At 39.6% G+C, this 25,165-nt stretch overlaps 1 protein-coding gene across 1 annotated transcript in view; it reads left to right on the top strand.

Annotated features, from left to right (window-relative positions):
* The window catches only part of cdh8 (cadherin 8), a gene marked incomplete at both ends in the record, with an annotated part of 156,382 nt that overhangs the window by 91,060 nt on the left and 40,157 nt on the right, over positions 1–25,165 (top strand). Inside the window, 3 exons of the mRNA XM_080500817.1 lie at positions 11,294–11,413; positions 23,997–24,164; positions 24,281–24,468. Coding sequence (XP_080356943.1) covers positions 11,294–11,413; positions 23,997–24,164; positions 24,281–24,468 — 476 coding nt within the window. The remainder of the gene's footprint in view (positions 1–11,293; positions 11,414–23,996; positions 24,165–24,280; positions 24,469–25,165) is intronic.

The raw sequence follows: 25,165 nt of genomic DNA, 5'->3' as shown, positions 1-25,165 counted from the left end.
CTGCAAACCAGCATCTCGTGATGACTCAAAGCCACATCTTTATGACTTTCTCCCCATTTGATTATCCTTGCAAGACTTCCACGAAGGAAATGCTCAGGCTATACAGATGAAGCCATGCTGAGGGATAATGTGTTACAGAAATAAGCTGCAATGTCCTTTGTGTGCCACACTGGGCTGCATCCCCCAATTTATCCCCTCTCTGGTTCAGGGAGGATTCCTATTGATTTCCTATCACCGAGTCAGTGTACAGAGTAAATAGGAAGTGTGTGCCCGATTATTTCTGCCGCTTGATGAAACATAAGGCTAGACCCCTACGTCTTTATTACAGGGCCCCTCAGTTGCCACATGCCCTTCAAGCAGCACACTGCAGCGGTAAATTTGATGTAAACGGCTCATATGCAGTAATGACATCCTTGCGTGTATAAATGATGTGTGTCTGGATTACCGCTGAGGTATTAAATCGCGTGAACTTCGGGACCTGATTAATGAGATTACACTTACTGTGGGGAAACATAAATGCAGCTTGTTTTTTCCAACTTGCCCTCAGGGCCCGCCACCCAAACCAGCACATGGAGATATCCACTCATAGGAGAATGTTGTACGCAATAATTTTAGCATCCGGGCAGAAAACTGAGACAAATCCATTTAGACAACAAACAGCAGGTTTGCATCTGGATTTCTGAAAGGTTTGACCAAAAAAATGACGATAGGATACTCACTGACTTCTAGTGAACACAAACCCTTTACATCCAAAGTCATTTGAACTAGTTCGACATTATGGGTTTGATTCATTGATATCTGGGACATGGTGCACTAAGTAGCATACTCACACAAATAGATTGCGCTGTCATTTTTCTTAAATTGTGACTCAAAAGTGGATAAAACTGCTAAAAGAACTAAAATGGCTAAAACTGTTAAAGGTGTTAAAATGGTAGAAATACCAAAAACAAATAAAACTGCTAAAATGGATCAAACTTTTGAATGTGATAACAAAACATCCAACAGAGCCAACTGGAGGCCCAACATGAGAACTTAATTGTTTTCAGTGTTTCTGCCGTTTGCATGGAAATGGCCATCATTTTCAAAACAGTGCTGCGTAAATGCAAAACTTTCCAAAAGGAAACATTTAAGAACAATGTGTTTTCACTTCCAACATCGTTGTGCAAACGAGTCTCTGGTAGAATCCCCCATGTTGAAGTTGTGATTTCTCTCTCCACAAAGTGCCTCGCTCCTTCTCCTTCCGTTCATCCATTCAGTTTATATGCCTGTAAATTTATATCGGCGGTGTTGTGTTGCTATTATTGTAATCGCCACAATGCTACAGGCCTCAAATAAAAGCCAGAGACAATATTCTTCCTCCAATTGAGTTTGTGCGACCCCCGCCCGGCCCTACAGCTGCATCCATTTCTGCAGTGTCCCTGAAATTTCTGTGCATTATCAAGGGGAAGGACGAGCTAATCTGCACTGATTTGAAACAGGACCAAAACACAGGCTTTCCTAATCCCTCTTTTTTTTTTTTTTTTTTTTTTTTTTATCAGGGGTGGTGAGAAGCATTTTACCCCTTTGGGAGGGAAAGAAAGAGGGAGCCATTTCATGCTTCGCTGGTTCCACTGTTTTTATGAAGATTTTTTTTTTCTTCTTTCTCTCCGCAGTCCGTCGTGTAACTGAATTTATGAGGCCTGTTTGCAGTAGTCGCACACCTTTTAGAAGTACCGAGGTACTTTTCATAATTAGGCCTGTGTAGATGGCTGCCGTCTCCCTTCTGCAGTGGTAGTAATTTAACTTTAAAGCAGATAACGCTCTATATCTCTGAAAGAGGGAGGCACAATTTCCTTAGCTGTCTTTCATTTTAGTCATTTGACAATTGGCAAACACCTTCAGCACACAGGATATAATTTGCAGTCGGGAAATATTGCACGATGAGTGGGCCAATTTGGATTAATGCACACATCTGCAGCTTATAATTCATATACTTCTGTTTTCACACATTCTCTCGACCAATTTATATGATATTTTATTCACTCATCTCGCACGTCTGTGGGAAGTTTCCAGCGATCGTCAGGTGTGGGGCCGTAAACAGCAGAAGCAGAGCGCTTCAGAGCCGCGCGGTCTCTGTTTGAGTGAGTGTTTCCACGTGCTGAGAGCTGGTGTGGAGAGATTGTGTGGCGATAATAACCAATAAAATGTGAGGACTAGAATGTCAAACTCACTCTTTATTGGATGTATTTTGACAGGAAGTTATCTAAGATACAGCTGAGTGGATTCCACATCATTTTATATCTGACCTCAAGTCTAGACAGGGAGAATCTCAGACACATATTAATACTCATTTCTTTCTTTCTTTATTTCTTCTCTGTATGGAAGGACTCCGTGGACATATAGCCTTTATTTAGGCTTCAATTCTGCTTTCTTTTGATTGTTATACAATACAAGAATGTATGGATGGTTGGTAGGAATAAAAACACTTAATGGTGGAGGAGAAACGCAGCTGAAATAAAGGCAAGTATATCACCTACGATCTGACGCCTTCAAATAATCAACCAAGTGTGAACAAACGTCAATCGCTCAGCGAGCATCTTTGACATATTTAATGAATTATGTTTTATAAATATCACATGCTAACACTGATATCTCAAGGAGCAAACACAATGATGAAACACACTCATGGCAAGTTAATACAAAAAAAAAAAGCCTGAGAAATAGAGTTAAGGCAGACTGGACACTGCACTGACTCTTCACTGCCCCCATTGCTCAAAGGTGGCATAACAGGTGTCTCACAGACTGCTGCTCTCATTGAAAACTTGAAGACCACACAGGATATATGCAACATGATTGAGTCCAGTTATTGTTCTTAATTTCATTCAAATCAAGGATAAAACAGAAAGAAGAGCGAAAGACAAAGCAACTGATTCTCAAAGTTATTCACACAAGTTTTTAGAAACTACAATTTCTCATTCTGGACTTCCCACGAAAACAAATGTACAAAATTGATTTGGAGGCAGTTTGTTTAATATCTTTATATATTTTATATTTACTTAAACCCCAGTAGATAGAAGTACATTTGATCTGAATTTGTCTTCACTCGCCATTCCCCTCAGTATTAAAGACTATTTTTCTCTTTGTTCAGCTTAGATATACTTGCAAAAGAAAATACTTATCATGAATATAACTCGCACAATAATCCTTTGATCAATTCAGTCGGCATCTAGTGGGCTATATTAGTAAAACTGTGCATTGGTCTTGATCAGCTACGCTTCTCTCTCATTGGACTGCAGTTAGTGTTTTATTGCTCTAATAGTCAAGCAGAACACATTTAACTGTGTTGTTGAGGGAACAGTCATGCAAAGTCTCTGACTCTGATTCCAAATACATAAAAGTGCAATAAAGAAGTGAAACCTAGTAGTGTGGAAACACTCCTGCTACAACGGACTAACATCTTTGAACTGAATCCTGGAAAATTCCAACATTATTCCTCATACATCAGCTTGTCTTCACTTTGTCTTTGATGTCCATTGAAAAAGGAAGTGACGTGTGAGAAAGCATATAACTTAAGGATTCTTTGGTCTTATATCATACACAGAAGTTTCAGTCCTGACATTTGTCTCCACAGCATTATGGACAAAATCCAATTCCTGTGGATTATTATATGACACTCACTCTCATTAAGATGGCAGATATTAAATGCAATTCTTTGGAATATTGAAATGTGATGCTTTTTGCCACATAAAGACACACGTCAACACTGTAGGGACAAAAATAAAATCAAGAATTTTCACCTACATTTTTCACTAGAATCAGAATCTGAGTTTTTAAGTGTTTCCAATAATCAGGGCGACTGCAGCTAATAATATACTGGACTTTATTAAGTCTGAACATGTTCACACATAAGAACTGCACATTAGCAGTCAGTCTAAAATGTCAAAAGTAAAACACTAGAAATACTTTGAAAATTGATTGATTTAAATTATTTAATAAAATAAATCGAATTGAGTGAAATAACTACATTGAAACAACGGAAACTTTGAAATTAGAAAACCAAATGAAAATAGTTCAAATAAAAGAGAATTCAAATTATTTATTTTGGAAACTTTTAACAGATGGTGAGCTGGCAAAACCTAATTAGTAAAAAATTACAATTATTTGGTGCATAGAAACAGAAAAGCTGCTTCATTGCTGGAGGATTCAACAAAGCTGCTGGAGCTGCTCGATGTTTGTAAGATATTTCTTTAGAAGTGTGAAGAATGAGAAGGTGCTAATCCATGAAGTCATTCATTAGAAATTAAAACAAGTTTAGAATGTATTCTAAGAAAGGCAGGCAGACAAAGCAGCACCGCTGAAACGGGTGTTGTACTTTATCTGCTCTCTTTTCATCTGGAGAAATTATTTTGCTGCCCCAGTTTGAAGCATTTATAGTTTTTAGATTGAGATTGTGGGTGAAAGACAGACATTATAAATCAAATCAAAACATTTAAAACCAGAAGCATGAATCAGTTTCTCAGCATGTCTCCATTTTTCTCTTTTTTTAAAGTCATATGTTATAGGTGAATAAATGTCCTTTTGGTGTTTGACGCCCAGTTTACAAGTGAAAACGGAAAACGTTGGTAGTTTGGTAGGTTTTTGCCATTTCTGTGTAAATGGACAGAGTTTTCAAAACCTTGAATGTGAAACTTTTCTGAAATGAAAACACATAAATTATGTTTTTTCACTCTAAACAATGTGTAAATAGGGGTTAATGTTCTGTAGAATATAGTTGCCATAATTTGACTGACAGCAGATGGTGCTTTTGAGAAGAATACAGTGAACAAGGCTGACATATTATTTCCCTGTTTGCCGCCACTGGATGTTTACATGAATCACCAGGTTCACACAGATCATTAAAAAATGAAGTCTTACAGACCACTTTCACACATACACACATATAGCTGAACACACAAAGTAGCCTACATTAATATGTTTATTGTATATGGCTGTTCATAAAAATGAATGTATTATAAATGTCCCAAATTAAGCTTTATATATTTCTCTAGTATATATATATATATTTTTTACATATGAAACATTAAATCTCAATTCTGAGGTTGTTCTGTTAATAGTTTTCAAATAAACAATAAATAAAGCAACTTCTGATCAATCCATATCAATTTCAGACTTAAAATAATGTACTGATTTAAGCCCCACCCAGTTTCAGTTGAGCCACGCCCACTTCCTGTTGAGGCCCCACCCATGGATACAGATCATTTAGATGGTTGAACAGATACAGATACAGATACAGATAGTGGTGTACTCGCTCATCCCTACTAGAAACCATACACACATAGCAGACAAACATTGAGATGTGGAGAACTCTCGGGGTACAAACTGAATCTTCATTAAGAGCGAATTATTGCCACTGGATCTGATCAACACAACATTACAAAAATATTCCAGTGCCCTTTAAAGCCTATAGCTGTTGACACCTTTGTCTATCTTAGGATCATTGTAACAAGAAATGTTTGTGACCTCTTTCAAAATAATGTTGATGCACTGCAACACAAAGTTCAGGACTTATCCAGCTGGTCACTCCTTCCACTATCCTTGCTTGTGAGAGTAAATGTGGTCAAAATGTCTGCACTACCCAGGTATTTATATTTTTTTCAGAGCCTCCCTGCGTTCATCTCCAATGCTTATTTTAAGAAGCTTGATTCAGTGATATTATCTTTTATTTGGAACAACAAGAAACCTCGTCTGTGTAAAGAACACCTGCAGAAGTCAAAGCAGGATGTGGCCTCGCGCTTCCAAATGTTTAATATTACTACTGGGCTGCTAATCTTTGTCCTTTTGGGTACATTGCTATTCTGGAAATGATATACCAAAGTGGGTGGAGGTTGAGAAGCGTTCCTGTAGCTCCTTGTCCCTACCAGCCGTAATTGGTGCATCAGTTCCACTCCCTTCAAACATAACATTTAATAATCCTGCTGTCCATAATTCTGTTCAAATGTATTTACAATTTATCTCTAAAGTATGAGTCTCTCCAGTCCAATCGCATCAAACACCTTTTTCTCTCCATCACTGCTGGGTGCCACATTCCATGTATGGCAAAGGCAGGGGTTGAACAAGTTTAAAGACCTCTATATTGAAAACTCATTTTCTTCTTTATAACAATTATCTGTTCAATATAATTGACCCCCTTCTCGTTTTATTTAGATACTTGCAAGTAAGGCACTTTGTTTTAGCCTCTATTCCAGAGTCCCCAGACAAACTTCCATATAATGTTATTGACAAGGTGATGTCTTTCAACCCAACGAAGAAAAAAGCAATTTCTACAATGTTACTCTTGATTTCCGGTTTGGGGTCTCCTTCCATGTCTGCCATCAAAGAGGCTTGGGAGCAAGCTCTTGAGACCGGTATCAGTGAAGCAGACTGGACTAAAGATTAAAAAAAAAAAAATCATCTTCAAGTGTGCGAAACACTTATATTATAACACTCTTATTCAGTTTAAATAAAAAAAAAATTGTTAATACAGTTCCTTACACACTCCTTTTCAAATGTGAATAAGCATATTAAACACTAAAAGTTATAAACGTTATATACGTTAAATAATGTTAGCACAGAGACATTCTAGTAGACAGACGACCAAGTTGGATTGTTATTACGGTGACTGTCAAAATAAAACTACGAAGTCCAGGATAATATGGACTGGGAGTCATGACACTCTGGAGGAAACATTGATCCTATCATTCATCTACTGAGCATGTGCACAACTGCTAGTTACTATGGCTGTTGTGACCGGAATCAGTAGCAGAAACGTTGTGTTTTTACTAGTGCTGTCAATCCAATAAAAAATAATAACCAATTAATTACACAATTTTCTGTAATTAATTGCAATTAATTGCATTGTTTTTGTACTGACGACTGAAGCTTTTAATGGATATTTATTGAGGCAAAACCATAGAATTAATGTTGACTCAACACACAGAGACTATATTTAAATTCAAAGACTATTTTTATAATGTTCTTTTAGCTTTGCGTTAAACTGTTTCTTTCCAAAATTATCAAAATAATAAAAACATAAATTAATTCATTAATTAATTAATAAACATCTGGGTTTTAGTTAGTGTGCAGAATTTGCGAATTTGAATATTTCTAGAAACAAAGTTATGAACTTATTACATGAACAAAGTGGCAATAATATACTGTAATATCCAAATGACAGACACAGAGAGAGAGAGAGACAGAGAGAGAGCAAGACAGAGATAGAGAGCACACACACACACACACACACACACACACACACACACACACACACACACACACACACACACACACACACACACACACACACACACACACACACACAGTGTATAGAGGAGAGCCAGGTAAAGAGAGAAAGAGGAAAAATTATTATTTTACCAGTATTTCCTCCAGCTTTACTAGTTTGGTGGCTCCTGGTCAGCCAACCTGGCAATCTGCTGTTTTACTGCAGTATTACTTTAAATTTGGCTTTTCACATGAAAGCTAATGACTTTCACTTTTTCAATCAACCATCAAGGAACTTTCTAAAGTGAAACTTTCTGGTGCTGCACCCAGAGACGCTGCACATTCTGCTGCTCTGGTAAGGGAGAAAAAAGCCCGGAAGTAAACAAATCTGCATTAATTACGTTACATTTTTTTTTTTACGAATTAAATGTTTCAAATCAATTAATTAAATTAAGTTATTTTTGGCAGCACTAGTTTTTACCCATTTCTCCGGCGACGATTCAAAGTTTGGGAGTTTTGCATTTTTACTTCGATATGTTGTCGTGTGAACAGGATGTTATTAAATCGGGACAATAGTCTTTGTTTCATGCAATGAAAAGACTGTAAATCTATTTCTGACTTTGCTGCTGTGACTCTTTCCAACCTGCAGCACTTGAATCACAGCTTCCAATATAATCACTGTTTCGTCACATCTAACCTTGTTATGCTTTTACCAGAACAACGTCTGACTTCAGTTTTCATCAGTGCATCCATGTTGACATCAAAAACAGTTGAGAAATGCTTACATGTCTCAGACGGTTTGCTGCTCCTCATTTTAAAGACAAGACATGATGAGTGTGGACAGTCACTGGATGTTTACATAACGTGACGCTGACATGACGCTGGCAGTCTAGACGCAGCGTAAGCCCTCCAGGAGCTTCACATCCAGTCGTAATCTGCAGCTTTACTCAGGTTAGTGCCAGAGCAGCGAGCAGAAACACAGAAAAGAAAGAAAAAAAAAGTCATTGATCCGCTGCCATCCAAACGCTGCAAAAAGCACATGGTGTAACAAGCAAGTAGGAAATTTACAAGCTAAGCTTTGGCAACACAACAGCGCGGGTCATCATAAGACTATGAATTACTGGAACAGCTCCGTCTCAGAGGACCACTTGAGGCTCCCTCACTGTGAAATAATTGGGTTGCAACAGCGAAACTGCTACCGCAGTTAGAGTGCAAAGGTGGCTTTTGCTTTGTTTTGCTGTTACAGGACCGCAGACGTGGCGGTGACTATTAATCAATGGCCGACACGCGTAGCTGACGGCATGGAGTGGAGCGGGGGTTCGGTTCAAAAACAGAGTGGGAAACACACAATGTGCTTTTCTTTCAGACGCGTGTTCTGCCGCGGTGAAGTGAGTTTTAGTTGGCGATGGGTTTATTTTCAGCATTTTTCTCCAGAGGTGGCCGAAGTTTTCTCATCCTAATCCCTTCATCTTGAACGAGACCACATTTAATGACACGCCTGTCTCCTCATATTCATGAATAACACATCTGATGGCAGGACACAAACAGATAAATATGTATGTTTTATTTATCAGTTACAAAAGGAACCTTTCCAGAGAAAATTTGATAATTCTAAACAAGCGTGAGATGGTGGGAAGGAAAACTCACCTTTAACAGGACGAAACCTGCGGAACCAGACTGAGGTGGACACGGTGTGTAGATAGACGCCACACACTGTAGACTCAGTTGTATTCTGCTGCCCGCAAGGCTGTTGGAGGTGACGTAGCAACAGAAGCTGTGTGGAGTAGGTTCACAGTGATACATCACCTTCACGTGTTGTTTTTAATTAGAGTGTAAATTAGGCTTAATGGCCTTAAATAAGTACGCGTATTGGTACTCTAAATCAGCATGTAGCTGGTGGTTAATACTCATAATTTGTCCTTTATAAACGTTTACTTTTCATGTAAACTTTTCAATAAAACGATATTGCATAGTATCGGTTCATCCCTATTTAAAACCTGCTGCAGGTATTTTCCTTTCAATCACAAACTCACTGAACTGAAGACTTTTAGTCTCACTTCAATTTGTCTGTAGAAGTCCAAACAACTTATGTTGGGGGGAATGAACAAATAATACTGTGTTTGTGTTCTATAGGTGGAGAGAAAAGTAAACATTAACCAGCAGCTTTGAAGACAAATTCACTATTTTTCATGTATTTGATTTATATATATATGTGTGTGTGTGTTTGGAATTCCTGCGGGCGTCTCCACTTGTTGTCAGAACACCTCTAAACATCTTTCACAGAAATAATTAGCATACCATCTGTATCCTCACCGTGTTTCCTCACAGCGAGGAGTCGGGTCACACCAATTTATATGCATCCACTTAATTGTGTTAATTGTCTCTTTATATTCACTTTTTCAGCATTTTTTTTTCTTTTACAGTCTGATGCCTCAGAACAGCGCTGTGGATGGTGGATTGAATTGTCGCTAATGTGTTTTGTGATTCACCCTGAGTGGTCTGCAGAGTCAGAATATTGATGAAGGTCCTCGTACGCATTTCTCTGCAAACCTCACGAAGCCGGCTTTATAAAGAAACTCATTTCTGCTGTATTGAATATTGTCGCTGTGAGGTCAGTGGTTAATTGCCATAGTGTTAAAGGATTTTGTGATATCCAATTAGCATTAGTGAGAGAAGAAAATAAAAATAACAACAACAAATGCTAACAGTTGCTCACTCAGCTCAACTTTTACTGATCAAACTACAGAAAGTATTCTGTGGACTCTTAGAGCTCCAACACATCTGATCATCGATCAACCTTCAGGTGTTTTTTTGTGGTCTGCTACACAACAGCGCTGAAAAAAAAAGCTTGTAAAAGTATAATTTGATCATCAAGAGATGTAACTACGTTGCCTGTTATATTGCAACATGTACACATCCATCACTGTCGCGTTGATTTGCACACTCGCTAAGGTTTCCAGCAGAAGCTAGCATCACGGTGGACAGACGGCTAATCGGCGCTGACGTGACGGCCGCGCTCGCTTAAGCCAAACACCAATTATACATTATTTCTCCGGAGATCGCGTCAGATTTGTCATGAGGAGTTGACATTTTACACTGCATACATTGAAGATGAATTAACTTGAGCTCCGCATGCCTCCTCGGGGTGGGGCTTTGGATTTCATCTATAAAATATGACAACTATGTTCACACTGAAAATCAAGATAGAGTCAGAATTGTTCCTTCTGCTCTTGTATTGTTCTTTCCTTTCTTAGTCATTTTATTTCTGCTTTATTCACACTTTATAGTTTTATTTCTTATTATGTTTTAATTCGTACAACCAATACACAGCACTGTGTTTCAACTATGGTTGTGTGAAAGCACTTTAAACATAAAATGTTGTGTTATAATGTAGTGTAGTGTAATGTAGTGTAGTGTAGTATGGGGTGGTAAATATGGCATAGTATATTATGGTATGATATGGATGCTCCATTATGCCTGGCATCGTCGATCCTACTAAAGTTTGATCTGGTAGAGTATGCTATAGTATATTACATTATACTGTGGATTGGTATAGTTTTGTGAAGCACACTATGGTGTAAAATAGTAAGGTATGGTATGATATTGTATAGAAGTGTAGTATAAATGGTATGCCACGGGTACTCTTTGCTGGGATTGAACTCTGAATTGGATGAAGATGAAACATTTGTTTGTTCTCCTCCTTGTTTTTTAGATTCCCTTGAATATTTATGTGTCGTAGAGACAGAAAGAGGGTGTGCACTCTTTATTTAAAGGTAAATGAAAACCTCTGAAAACAATGGTAGTAAACCACCTAAAAGAAAAAGTCTATGTGACATAAACTGAAGTGGTGTCGACACCGTCAGGGAAGTTTTGGTTCAGCAGCTCACGTGTCGTGCAGTGAATTCACTGGTCTTGGATTTTCTACATGAAATCAACCCCACATAGGGTTAAGTAGACTCATCCTGATTGGCTCAGCATGTACACATTTCACTTTCCAGCTATGTAAGATGTGAGGCTCCTCAGCTCCAGCTCATAACGGCGTGTTTCTGCACCACAGGTACTCCAGTTACCAGGGTAACAGCTACAGATGCAGATGATCCTGTGTATGGGAACAGTGCCAAACTCATCTACAGCATACTGGAGGGGCAGCCGTACTTCTCCGTGGATCCAAACTCCGGTAAGTTCAGCTCTTGACTTGTCTCAGATGTGGAATATTAAAGTTGTGTCAGTTTATCTCCATCATGCTGCTCAATATCACGTAAAAACGCCATGTGCAGTCGTTTTGATTTGCCCTGATACAAACTGTTGCGTAGATGACGTTAATGTACCTCAACACTAAGATTTGTTCTTCTGAAAAACAATACTGATATTCACTTACTTCTTTTAGGCCATTTTTTTTTTTTTTTTGTGCTTCTGACTTCTGAGATCTTTATATTCAAAATGATAATTTGGAACAAGACGTGCAAAGAGGAAAACATATTAAATTCCAAAATTATTTTGAAAACAATCCTTCAGTTCTTAACTTATAACAGGTGATACATAAATAGGATTAATGATTACATTCAAATACAAATAAAAGCAATCAGGTAAAAACTGTGATGATGATGATGATGATGAGGATCAGGATGAGGATGAGGATGATAATAACTCAAAATGATATAAATCAGTAAAAATTTGGTGTTTAGCTTCAAAAATAACATTTCAGACATTTTCTTCATGTGTCTGTTCATATCAATGCTGGTTCAAGCATGCACAAAAACACATTAACGTCTGAGTTTACCTTGAATAGATCTGGGGGGCTTTCAACTGGAGATGTGGATCCAGCATGAGACTTGTGTCAAATTACAAGCACTTGATGCACTGCATGTTATCGGACTGAGAAGTATTAAAACACTCCTGCAGGACAACCACTGGAGAGCCGGCTCTCAGGAAGAGAAGCCCTAAACCCACACAAGCTTAAAGATGCACATAAACCTTTAAAACACTGAACCTGACAAAGAGAACACGGTTTCCTTTAAGAAAAAGAAAAAAAGTCAAAAGCACTAAGCTGCTTAATCTGACGCGTTGGTGTCAGGAGTCGCCCGTGTTGTACAGCCACGTCAAATTACCCCCCGCAGGTAATTTAAATATTATGCAATAAATATGTTCCTCAGTGCTCCGCAGGCCTGCTGTAATCACTTTGACTTTTAAGAAGGAGACACAAAGAGAGGACACCTCTGCGGGGCGGGCAAAGCTCTTTGTGCTGTTAGTCATTGTTTGCCTGACAAAGCCTGACCAAGATCTGTGCGAGATGGAAACGTTGCTTCATTAAATTTAATGGGAGCTATTAATACAATGTGCAAGTCTTTTGTCTGTTTCCAACCAACGGAGAGAATAATGCATCACCAAATGTGATGAATGGCGGCCACGCCCATGGTGGGACACAAAGGGAAGAATCAGGCTTTACAGTGAGACGATGATTACATCGGAGGATTACCTCACAGAGCTCCATCCCATCTTCCAGCCGGGGCCACGGCGCAGCGGACCACAAGCTCTGAGTATTTAAACACTGTCCTCTTTCATTACCTGCGTCGACTTAGATAAATGAGCTCAGAGAGTGGTGGCAGGTTATCACAGTTTGACCGAGTGTCCGCGAGAGTCGCAGTCAGGAATAACGTCAGCTGAAGAGGACCAAACTTATTGAACATGCAGGATAAGGTGGAGCATGAGGGGCCATCGAACAGGGAGGGAGCAGTTCAAAGAGCCATATTACTAAATATGGCAATTATGAAGTGAAAAGTACAGAGAAAGACATGTTATCTCGGACCAATTATCAAAAACTTTACTTGAACAGCTGAAATAGTGAGGAAAGGACTAAATGGCTAAAACAGCTTAGATCATTCATTCTAAAATGCGCCAACAGCCACAAAAGCAGATGAAGCATCAAAATGGTCTAAAACGGCTGAAATCCCAGTTAACAGTTAAAACAACTAAAGTAGTAACAAACAACTAACGCCAAAAATAAAATGAAAGCTAATATACAGAAGCTTAAGGCCCCGTTCACGCAAGGTTTTCAAGTGAAAATGGAAAACCTTCATTTGGTTTCCGGTGTCTGTCTCCATGTCTCCCAGTGAAAAAGTTTGAAAACGCTCCATGTTGACGGCAGAAATGCCACTACTGGGTATGAACGCCAGGGCCATAGTAACTAGTGGTTGTGCACATAGTCAGTAGAAACAATCAGAACAATGTTTCCTCCAGAGTGTCGTGATTCCCAGTCCAGATTCTCCTGGAATGTCTTCCATTGTTAATGTTTTGAGCTGATTGTTCTCTGCTGCAATCACAATCAACAGCATCACTAGTGGCATTCTCACTACATCTTTTTCAGCGGTTTTGCCATTTCTGTGTAAACTGACATCGTTTTCCAAACTTTGCTGTAAACGTAAAACTTTTCTGAAATGAAAACGCAAAAAAGATCCTCGCTTGGAACGTATGTATAAATGGGGCCTTGAGGTTCTTACAGACTGTGACGTTTGAACAATCTAAGTTCGCAGTGAGCCACACTGTACGACATCAATCCAATAAACACGACATGAAGTTTGCTGTGTGCAGTTTGTACGATGAAAACCAGCTGAAACGCAGCCTACGGCCATGTGAGTTGACTTTGTTGAACAATAATGAACAAGAATCCCAAACATCCTACACATAAACATGAAGGTAGCCCTCGCCGTTGTGACATTTATGTGTTCGGAGAGAAAACGGAGAAGAACACGGATGCAGATGCCTCAGCCATCTTTCACTGACTCATATTTACCGGAGGTTGTCTTTAGTCGCAAGAGCAGGATAACGGCCGTCCTAGAACCAGACTCACAGTGCCGTGTGGGACCACCAATTTAGAGCCAAGACTAAAGATTTTGCCACGATTGTCCCACAAATATTACCTGGGAGAGTCAGAAATCACACTAAAATAACAGCAAAAAGGATTAATATAGCTTTCTCTCATGTGCTGTATTGTTGTTTTCATTTTGAAGGTTCTATATTTGTAATCTATTAGATTTTCAGTGTTAAAATGTGTCGGAGCGCTTCGGGATGCAGACCTGGGTCTGAGCTCCTGCTGTTGGAGCAGTTTCCCAGCACTCAGTAGGTGCAGGCAGGATGTTTCTGCACTTCTAACCTTTGCCTGCAGGCTGATTGTCTCTGCACTTAACTGCAAATAATTGCAGCAAAAAAGAATTTCTCAGTGTTATCGCAGCGAGCTGAAGCCGAAACCGTGCTGAACTGATTAGGACTTGTGTTTTTCCCCTTTATTAAACATGAGGTGAAACACAGAGGCGACGTCTATGTGACGAGCACATGAATATACATGAGCTGTTATGTAACGCTGTGCACTAACACAAACCTCTCCACACGCATATTCAGGCCACAGGGTCACCTCACTTACATTATCTACAAAATACATTCAATAAGCACATTTGATATTGTTACTCATTAACGTTTTATGAGGAAATGTTTTTAGTCTCTGTAACAGTGGAACGTCAAAGAGGTTTCCACATTCTACAGTGACCTTTGAACTTTTTCCATGTGTGAACATTTGTTAACATGTTTGAGATTGAAGCAACGATCAACCAACCAATGTCAAATATTACAAAAACACAGCTCACGAGTGAGAGAAAGTTTGACTCCTAGAAAACAAAAAGTTAAAGTAGTTCAAAAATGAAGCAGTTCAAAGACAAGAGACACACTTTAAGCCTGATCAAATAAAACATGTTAACAAACAGGAAGAATCGCCTGTCGGCTGGCTTTGTGGTGTCATCCCAGATAGACGGTTCCCAGTTAGATGCCTTATCACACTATGATGTGGAACTATGGGGAAATAATATGTTGATAATTATAGTTATAAAAGTGAACTAACAGAGAGGAGCCTCACATTGCAGCACCGTGCTGCGGGCGGGGAGGCGGCCGTTGTTCAGCTACTTTATGTGTCTTTATAAAACATGTTTTATAAAGACTGTGTGCTAATGTGTGGCTGATTAATGGTTAAGAACACATATTCAACCTTTTCCTGTGCTAACGAGTATCTGATTAATGGTGAATGCGCTAAGGTAATATCCCGCACAGGTATCCAACCTGTTGTTCGTGTGATAATAAGTACCTCATTAACGATGAAGGACAGCATTCAACCTCTGTGTGGTATTGTGAAGCTTGATTAACGATTTGAATATGAATTACATTTACAAATAAATGCGACATAGTCCAGAACGACTTGCGACATGTTTTTTTCATCTTCGTGACACATTTTGTGACCGACAGCTGTTCGTGGACAAGTTGTCTGTTCTGCCGTTGTTCAGCTACTTTATGTGTCTTTATAAAATATATGTTTTTAGTCCCACATCAGGACCCAGAATTTTATTTAATTTTTTGTATTTCCCTGGTCACTGTTGAGCTACTTTATGTGCCTTTATAAAGTATATGTTTTTAGTCCGACATGCTTTTTTTTTTCTTCCCCTACTGCAATTGTACACTAATGTTGAGCTACTTTTTCAAAGGAACTATGTGTATTTATGTGTAAAATACATTACTGTTCATCCGAGGTCACTGAAACATTACAAATAATTCAGTTATTATAATAAGGCGTCAAAATAAAAATCGTCTATCTGGTAATTGTCTATGTGGGATGAAACTGGCTTTGTGTTAGGTTTTTTGTTTGCCCACGAGGTGGAGCTGGGGAAAGTTGTGAGGCCGTAAGTGAGCATCCAGGTAATTGATGCCAGGTGCGTTGGACTGGGAGAGCACACAGTTTCTGGACCGTGTCGGAGAGACAGGTCAGGGTGAGTGGCGAAGTCTCACAAGTGTATTTAGTCTGTTGACATTATAGGAACTCAGAGTATAATCCTGATCTACTGATCAGTTAAAATACTGAGTGACATTGGGCTGATTCTGCTGGTCCAAATGTCTCTGGTGATGAAGTTGCTGGTGTTGCACCAACTGTCTTTCTCCTCCTCTTGATATTTTGTCACAGCATCTTTTATAGTCTGGCTTACGTTTGTCCTTCTCATTAATATTAAAAAATCTCCAAACTGCTGACATCTCTCATGTCTTGTCTACCTGCTGCTGATGTTGCTGATGGATTAAGTAAAACACAGTAAAACTGTGGGATTAATTATGAGAACCTCATGCTCGATCAGACCCGATATCTAGTCATGTTTTGGCTAAATGTTATTACTCTGATGGGTCCAATGTCTTCTACTGGTAAAATATTACATTATGGAGGTTTTTTTTTTTTTTTTTTTTTAACCCCTTATGTTCTTTTTAGAGGTTTATGCACCCCAACCCCTCCTCCCCAAAAAACTCTGCACCATTGATCTGGTGTGATTAGCATGAGCTCCTATTAGCAATAACAACAACAAGGTAAACTGCCTCTCCTCAAGTCACCCAAACAAATGACTCCATAGTGAAAAGAGAAACACAAACAAGTCACTTAATCCTCAATCACACACACACACACACACACACACACACACACACACACACACACACACACACACACACACACACACACACACACACACCAGTCATCCTGCAAGCAGCAACACTCTCATCTCTGTTGATCATCGTTAATTATTCAAATTAATTCCTAATCACTGAAAAGGGAGGATAGACAAACACTCATTTCCATAGATATTTGCTTCAACTTTTTTTCCTTTCCCGTTCCACCGACCATTAACCAAGTGATGAATTGGGGCGCAATGTTTATTTATTTATCGAATGCGTTTCATTTCCAATGTGGTGTTGTAAGTGTCAAATGCATTCTAATGGTTGTTTTCCCCCTTACCTTTTATTTTTCATTAACATTCATTAAAACATCTGGCTCACTTGAATGAGCCATCTGCATGTACACCGCACTCACACAAAGCAGAAATGCTAATCCTGCAGCCGTCCGCACGCCGTGCCGTCCCTGGCCACGTCTCGCAGCTGCGGACGCGTCGCAGTCGTGCGGCGCCGTTCAGCCGCGTGGGCGAACCCAAAGCGTTCGCCCTAATTATGCACATAATTCTTTTTTTTTTTTTTTTTTTTTTTGGTGGGCTTCCATTTGCGTCGCTTGTTTGTTGTGCGCTGATTTTCCAAAGTGCGAGCCGTCGATTTCCATCTCATTTCTTATTAATGTTATTTCACCATTATTTAATCATATTGCTTTCAGACACATGTTCAAAAGTCCGCTGAAAAAGCAATTAGACATCCAATCTGGAGTCTGCTTCCAGAGAACTTTATGCATGATGCCACTGCTGAAGAGTTTGCCTTGTGAAAGGGAGAAGTAATTATCATTATTAATAGTAATATTATTATTTAGAATTCACAGCCCAATGACATCCGAGGAGCGGCCCATTTAACATTGAGGACAAGCAATCAGCAGAATGAAACGCAATTCAATCAAATCAGACTCATACTTTGGAGACTGTTTTCCTCTTTTATTGATTTAAGGGAAATCATAGTCAATATGAGTTCACTTTTTAAAAAGTTTCAGGCGCCATTTACACACACTGTTTCAAGTTAAAATGGCGTTTGTTTACATGGAAACTCGAGAAACGCTGGAAATGTTGTGGCTCACATGTTGAGTCATGATTAATTAATTCATCATTAATGAAACCACACACACCTCCTGCAGAGAAAAATCCACTTACAACAACAAACGGAGAACACAGACATTCTAGTGGACAGGCGATCAAATTTGATTGTAATTATGGTGACTGTCAAAATAAAACTACCAAATCCCAGGAGAATATGGACTGGGAGTCGTGACACTCCGGAGGAAACATTGTTCTCATTGTTCATGTACCGAGCATGTGCACAACTGCTAGTTACAATGGCCATGATGCACATGCACAGTAGCAGCGGTTCTGCCATCTACACAGAGTCAGAATAGGAACGTTTTCTAAAAGGTCTACCTTCGGAGCTGTCTTCAAAAAGTTGTAGCTCCAAGCACTGCTGTTGTAAATGTTTTCCATTTTCCCCTGAAAATGTCATGTGAACAGGCTCTTTATGTCTCTAATTGTGAAAAAGATTCCATAAAAGATCTGAAAAATAGTTTTACATTGATATTCATTCACATTTGATACACTGCAGCGTTCTGATAATATAATGGGCTATTTGCAAAAAAAGTAGCCTTCATATTTGGTTGTGACATTGGGCGACTTGTAGCTCGCTACAGTTCGATGTGGACATAATCATCAAATATAGCAACAATGAGAAGAAAGAAAACTACGGTATGATTTTATGCTATTATGAGTTGTGTAAGGCAGAAAGGCTCTCAATTTTGAGAAAAATTTCAGAAAATCCGACAGTCTCTACCAATGTCCACTTGAATGAACTTGTTCTTTTCAGGTTGGAAATTACAGGAAAGAGTGCTAGTTACAGTCCACATATTGACAATTGACAGAAATTCACCTTCTCGATTCAGAAGCTTCCCAGAGAAACATCACTCTGCTTCATGCTGGTTGTTTTTGTAATAATGTGCAGAATTTGGTGTCTCATAGCTAAAACACTCTATTTAGCTCTCACTCTGTGTAAAACATGGACTATATTGCAAGTTTCTTGTGAATTTATAACAAAAACAGCCCAATTACACTGACAATGGCCATCTATTAAAGAAACATAAAGCATCCGCCAGCATTGATCATTCTATCTTTTTCAAACAAGACAAATATTGTAACACCGATAAGAAACTGTATGTCCTGATGTATTCCTCTGATATGAGACGTCGCTGTGTTCTCAGGCATCTACATGCATGATCCACACTCCCTGTTGTGAAAGCTTAGATAGACAGATAGATTACCTGATCGATTCGCGGAGGGAAAATACAGTGTTACAACAGCAGGTCACATAAATCACCACACAGATTTGACCTACACAACACAGGCAATGACACAGTAACTGTGCTTATAAGAGTAAATGTAGATACAGAGCTCAGGAAGTCTTCAGCTCCAAATAGCTCCAAATACAACAGTTATTACAAGACACTTTTATTGAGAGAAAAAAAAAACAATCCCGCAGAAGGAAGGAGAGGAAACGGTGGAAAGGAAAGATTTCCTTTAAACATGAAGAAACCTGCAGAATTCAACTCAGAGGAGGACATTTTCTGATGTTCTGGTGTGGGCGAGAGCATAGAAAGAGATTTGTGGATGTTGTTTTCTCAAGTTCGAAGACCGTCAAAATTGATACAGAACACAATCAGGAAAGAAATGTTTTTACAAGATAAGAGGTTTTTGTTTTCAATACAATTATTTAATATCTTGGTACGTTTCGGTCTCTTGAATGCACCTTAGCTTTAGATGAAACCACCAGATGATCCATTTTGTTTTGTGTTTGGTAAGAAAAGAATTGGATGCCCAAACACATGTAAAACATGGTTTTAGTTTTATTTCCTGATTTTTCCAACCAAATGTGTAATAAAGGCCCCGACAAAGCGAATCCTCCTTTTCAGCATGGCATCAAGATCATTCAGTACAACTCACAAGGCTGCTTTAATTGAAGCTTCTCAGCTAATTCCAGAGTCTGATGTCCTCTCAGACCCTGTTTACACCACAACATTTTGAAGTGTAAATGGAAAACTTCCAGTGCATTTAGTAGGTTTCAGTGTTCAGAGCCACTGAAATGCAAATTTTAGTAATGGCTCCCAAGGTTAAACTTTTTGAAAATTCCCCATCTCTTTGGAAACAGAGAAAAAAAACATGTTGACACATTTGAGCTTTGTGTCCATCATGATAGTATTGTTCTCTGCATGCATGTGTGTGTTATTTCATCAGAAAACAACCAACAGCACGAGCTTGTAGCCTCAACATGCTAACTCCATAGTTTTCAGTGTTTATGCTATTTCTATGTTTTCACTTCAAAACTGTTGCGTGAACACAAGACTTGTCTGAAACAGCATTGCAAAAATGATGTGTTGCACTTGAAATGTTGTCATGCAGACAAACCTAAAATGCTCTATTTACCACGTTATATTCCCCCAATTCTTAAAGCAAAGTTCCTGTTTTCAAGCAACAAGCTTGTTTTGCTTAATGAAAACAAAGATGGATCCACGCTACTTAAACTGTAAATATGCACATCAAAATATCATAAGTATTTTCTTTGTTAAGTTCCCTTTGAAACACTTTAATACTCCCATTAACAGCACACCAGAAAACCTTCTTAAACCTTTGCTTTTGAAATATACTGGCAGACATAATGTGTAGATTATATCTTGATGTGATGTGGGTTTTTCACGTTCATGTCATTTTCTCACCGGTTGCCTGCGTTTTATATTCATATTTCATGTTTCAATTAGGCTGATGCAGTCCCCACTTGAGTTGTAGTGCCCCCAGTAATAGACATGTTTGCCCCGGCGTAGCGCTTATGTTTTGAAGCATAAGTGTGCATGAGTGAGCAGCTGCAGAGGGAAGTGGTAGAGAAGGGAAGCGAGCCTGGCAGCCCGAGTTAACAGCGGCCGCACGCAGCCACGATCCACGAGCGTTTCCAAAAACAGATGGGCTGAATTACCTGCAGTCCTCTTGTTGTTGCACAACTTTTGAAGCTAGAACCAACACTGTCAGCTCCTTTTTAGCATGCGTTTGATAGTACCGTCCCTCACAGCACTGCCGAATCGAGGCGAGGTTGCGTAATGATGGAGAGTCGCTGATGAGCCACAACATTAAAAATGCCTGACTCCTATTGTGTAGCCCTGGAACAGAACAAAGACTTCACTGAAGCTATCTTGTGGTATTTGGTTGCAGATTATGGAAATTTAAAACTGGCCTCTTCATGCCGGAGACCGTCTCATTCCTCTTTTGAAGTTAGATTTGGGGAATTCCTGATGTTTGCCCTGCAGCAGGACTCATTACACAGCACCAAAAAGCCACTGCTACCAGTGAATACCCTTACACTGAAAAGGGCATATTCAGTATGTGGAATGTCCCAATCATGCCTGCTTCCATTGTCCAGACAATGAGACGGATTTCTTCCATTCATGAAATGCATTATACTGCCTTCTTTTCAAAAGTAAACAAAGCACAAGACTCTGTAGTCTGATACTGAAGCCTGCCAGCTTTTTGGAGGATGTTTTCAGGGTTACACCATGTCCTAGATCAACCTGTGCCCTAACATCCCCATATACAACCACCCTGACACCTTCTAGAAGTGTCATCCTTGTAGCTTTGAACAACAGAAGTTGCTCGGTGTGATTAGACCACACCGAGCAGCCGGCGCTTTGGTCAAGCTTCAAAGACATCTTCAAGAAGCAAGGCCTCAGTGGCTGCCTCTGATATCTGGATCCTGACAGTTGCCGACAACATAATCTGTGTTATACACTGACTTGAGATCACAATGCGATGGCGGGAACATCTCAAGCAGGTTTGGAACGGGAGGTAGAGGAAAAGTGGCACTCATAAAACAAACAGCTGGAGCAGTGGTTCTCCACGGGGAGTGGTGAAGCCTTCTTAAATTTAAGGGCCGTGACATTTTTTTAAGTCTAAAAAATAGGTCAGTCTGCCTTTTTTTTTGTTGATTTCACAAAGCTACAAGTATTTACATTAAAAAGTGTAATTTATTTAAAACTATATTTAAAAAAATGCTATTCAAGCGTCCAATATATAAATACAAAATGTTGCAAAGGAAGAAAAAGAAAAAAATGGCAGAGTGTCAGGCTAAAGCTAAAGATGACAATAGATGACAAAGCGTAGCTGGACAATAAGAACAAAGTTCCCTCCAGAGTGTCATGACTCCCAGTCCAGATTCTCCGGGGATGTGGTAGTTTTAAGTTTACAGTCACTGTGATAACAATCTCACTTTGTCATCTGTCCACTAGAATGTCTGTGTTCTCCCCTTATTAATGTTTAGAGTAGATTGTTCTCTGCTGGATGTGTGTGTGGTCTCATTACAAAAACAACCGACAGCACCAACAAGTGGCCCAACATGAAAACGGCATCATTTTAAAAATGTTGCATTGTAAAAAAAAAAAAAAACTATGCATTCTCACTTGAAATGTCGTGCAAAAGGTGTGTCAAACTGTGTCTCATTTTGGGCTCCTTAACTTCTCCTTGTGTCTGATTGCTGCTCTCCACCCTGATGTGTTTCACCTGTGCCTCAGTCTGTGATTGTCTTCACCTGGTCTCTGTGGTATATCATCAGTGTGTTCTTCCTGTTCTGGTTGTTGGTTTGTTGTGTTACGTTGGGCTCAAAGGAGGACTTAAGACAACAAACAGTGCCATTGGTGGAGCAGAAGCTCGTTTTATGTGAGCAAACCAAAAAAAAAAAAAAAACCCAAAACAAATGACCTAAATAACAAAATCCTAGAAATCATGGGAGACTATTGCTGATGCACTGGAAAGTGAAATCATTCGGAAGACAGACTGAGACACTGGAGAACTAGCAACACAGAAACACAAATGAGCCAGCCCCAAGATTACAACCAGCGACCAGGTGAATACAATCACACACTCGGACACAAGTGAAACATATCAGGGTGGGGAACAGCAATCAGACACAGGAGGGGAAGTCAAGTATCAGGATGTCAAAATAACCCAAGATCAAAATGTGTGTCATAACTGGTGGATCCCATTCAACATGTCGTGGAATGTCTGTATTCCAATCAAATGCCTGTTTAAATATGAATATGGCGACATTTCAACACATCCAGTGTCATGCTGCATAACAACAAACAACACAAAAGAGAAGAGTGAGTTAAAATGAAGACATCACATTGTGTTGGCAGGACCCTCTGCTACAGGACTCATAACATGTTAAAAATCAGCAGAATGTGAGAGTCTGTGGCTCCGCCGTGACCAACGGATCCAAATCAATTTGTTGTTTTAATCCCACAGTCCATGTGTAGCATTTTGTGCAGCGTCTGAGCCAAAAAAGCTATCGTTCCTCCCAAGGAATCATACTGATGAGGTGTCTGGCTCCATACGCTCCCTCCTCTTTCACTCTCTTCCCTTGTTTAGATCACAAATGCTGTGTGTGTGTGTGTGTGTGTGTGTGTGTGTGTGTGTGTGTGTGTGTGTGTGTGTGTGTGTGTGTGTGTGTGTGTGTGTGTGTGTGTGTGTGTGTGACCTTGAAAGGCACAAACTGACCCTGAAATTATGCGACATTTCTCAGGAAAACCTATTTCAAGAATAAAATGCATTGGCGGAAAACATCCTCAGCCCTCCGATGCTTTTCATCATAGCGCGGCATATTATCATTGTCGGAGGCAGCTCAGGACCGAGACAGGGTGTCATGCCAAAGCCCGGCTTTTATGAGGGGTTTTATATTCATTTGATGATCCTGCGGGCCTCTGTTTCCTGAGTGGATTATCCATATATGCCAGAGCTGAGCCCTTTTTATATTCAGAGCTGCGGCAGAGTCAATAAGGTCCATTCTGCATACAATATTCAAGATTATACAAGACAGACAGCATAATTCACACTCAATCAGAATACAAATGACTGCAGACGGCGGAACAACACATTCAAAAACAAACAGCTGATTCTCGGTGCAGGGACAGGCTCAGTCGTGAGCACCTCACTACACTCACACAGCTTTTTCACAGCATAAACCTACAGGGATTTCTTTGTCTCTGCTTGGTATGGAGTGTGTGTTATGTGAAGTCATGATCTGGAGTAATGCAGGTTGTAAACCATGGAGCAGAGTGGGCATGAAAGCTGCCTGTCTTTCCATTTTGTGCAGAATCACCTGAGCAATGGCATGCAGGCTGGCTCCATAAGTCACGTTCAAACTTGCATTAATGCATCGCAAATTGTTCCTGCCTGCAGCCACCATCAAGATCGCACTCCATGGGATGGACCGCGAGATGAGGGAGGAGTACCTGGTGGTCATTCAGGCTAAAGACATGGGAGGCCACTCGGGGGGCTTGTCAGGGACCACCACCGTCACCGTCACGCTCACCGACATAAACGACAATCCACCCAAGTTCTCAAAAAGTAAGTGACCTTCAACATCTCAAACCATTAAAACGTGAATCTTCTTGGATTAATCATAATTCATGATAATCTGATCAGCATTGGTAGAAACCAGAGCTATTCGTGTCTCTTCCCAGGTTTGTATGAGTTCACGATCCCTGAAGACCTGCCCATCGGGAAAATGGGTGGGAAGGTGAAGGCAAACGATCGAGATATTGGTGACAATGCCAAGTCCACATACAACATCATTGAGGGAGACGACCAAAGTATGTTTGAGATCATCACGGACTCACAGACGCAAGAAGGAATCCTCCGTCTGAAAAAGGTAAAGGTGGAAAACTTGAAAAAGCTTTGGTGAAAGTGTTCCTGCAAATCGATCGCATGTTCAGCTTGTGTGCTTTTTGAGTGTATTATGTGTGTACACCTTACTTAATAATATGTTTACCAATAATTCAGTGGAAAATGGTATTGTCTGTGTCTTGGTTGGAGTTCACCATGAATTTATTGGAAGGAAGCTCTGAGCCAGAACAAGAAAAACTAAAATGAGATATGGAGTCAATACCTTATTCGGAGGAAGTTATCAAACATATCAAAGTGGGACAACAAATCTGAATTTAAAGAAACAAAGATGAAGAAAAAGGCTTTGGGACAAAGAAGAGCAACATTTTCAGATTAGCATGCCTCAGAAGTGGTAAAACACATAAAATATGATAAAATCCACAAACGGAAGTCGTGGCGAGCCAGTTGATTAAATGTGTCAGCAGCTGCTAAATGATGGGCTGATTTACATGTTCTTTTCAAATGTGGAATAAAAAAAAAAATAATAAAAAATAAATCCCATTTTGTGTTGCAGATACTGTATTAGCATAACATCGATCTGGATTACACGCTTAACATTCTTCATTGATGGAGGCAAACACCCTAAATAGGTAGCGTGGGTTAAACTGTGTGTGCATCTGACAGACTGATACTCCGTTCAGTTTAGGTGAAACGGTTTTGCATTTTGGTTACAGAAATGTTTC

This window comes from Blennius ocellaris, assembly GCF_963422515.1.
Source record: "Blennius ocellaris genome assembly, chromosome: 1".
Lineage (NCBI taxonomy): Eukaryota > Metazoa > Chordata > Actinopteri > Blenniiformes > Blenniidae > Blennius > Blennius ocellaris.
Note: the sequence above shows the minus strand (reverse complement) of the source record. Positions and strands in the feature narration are given on the sequence as shown.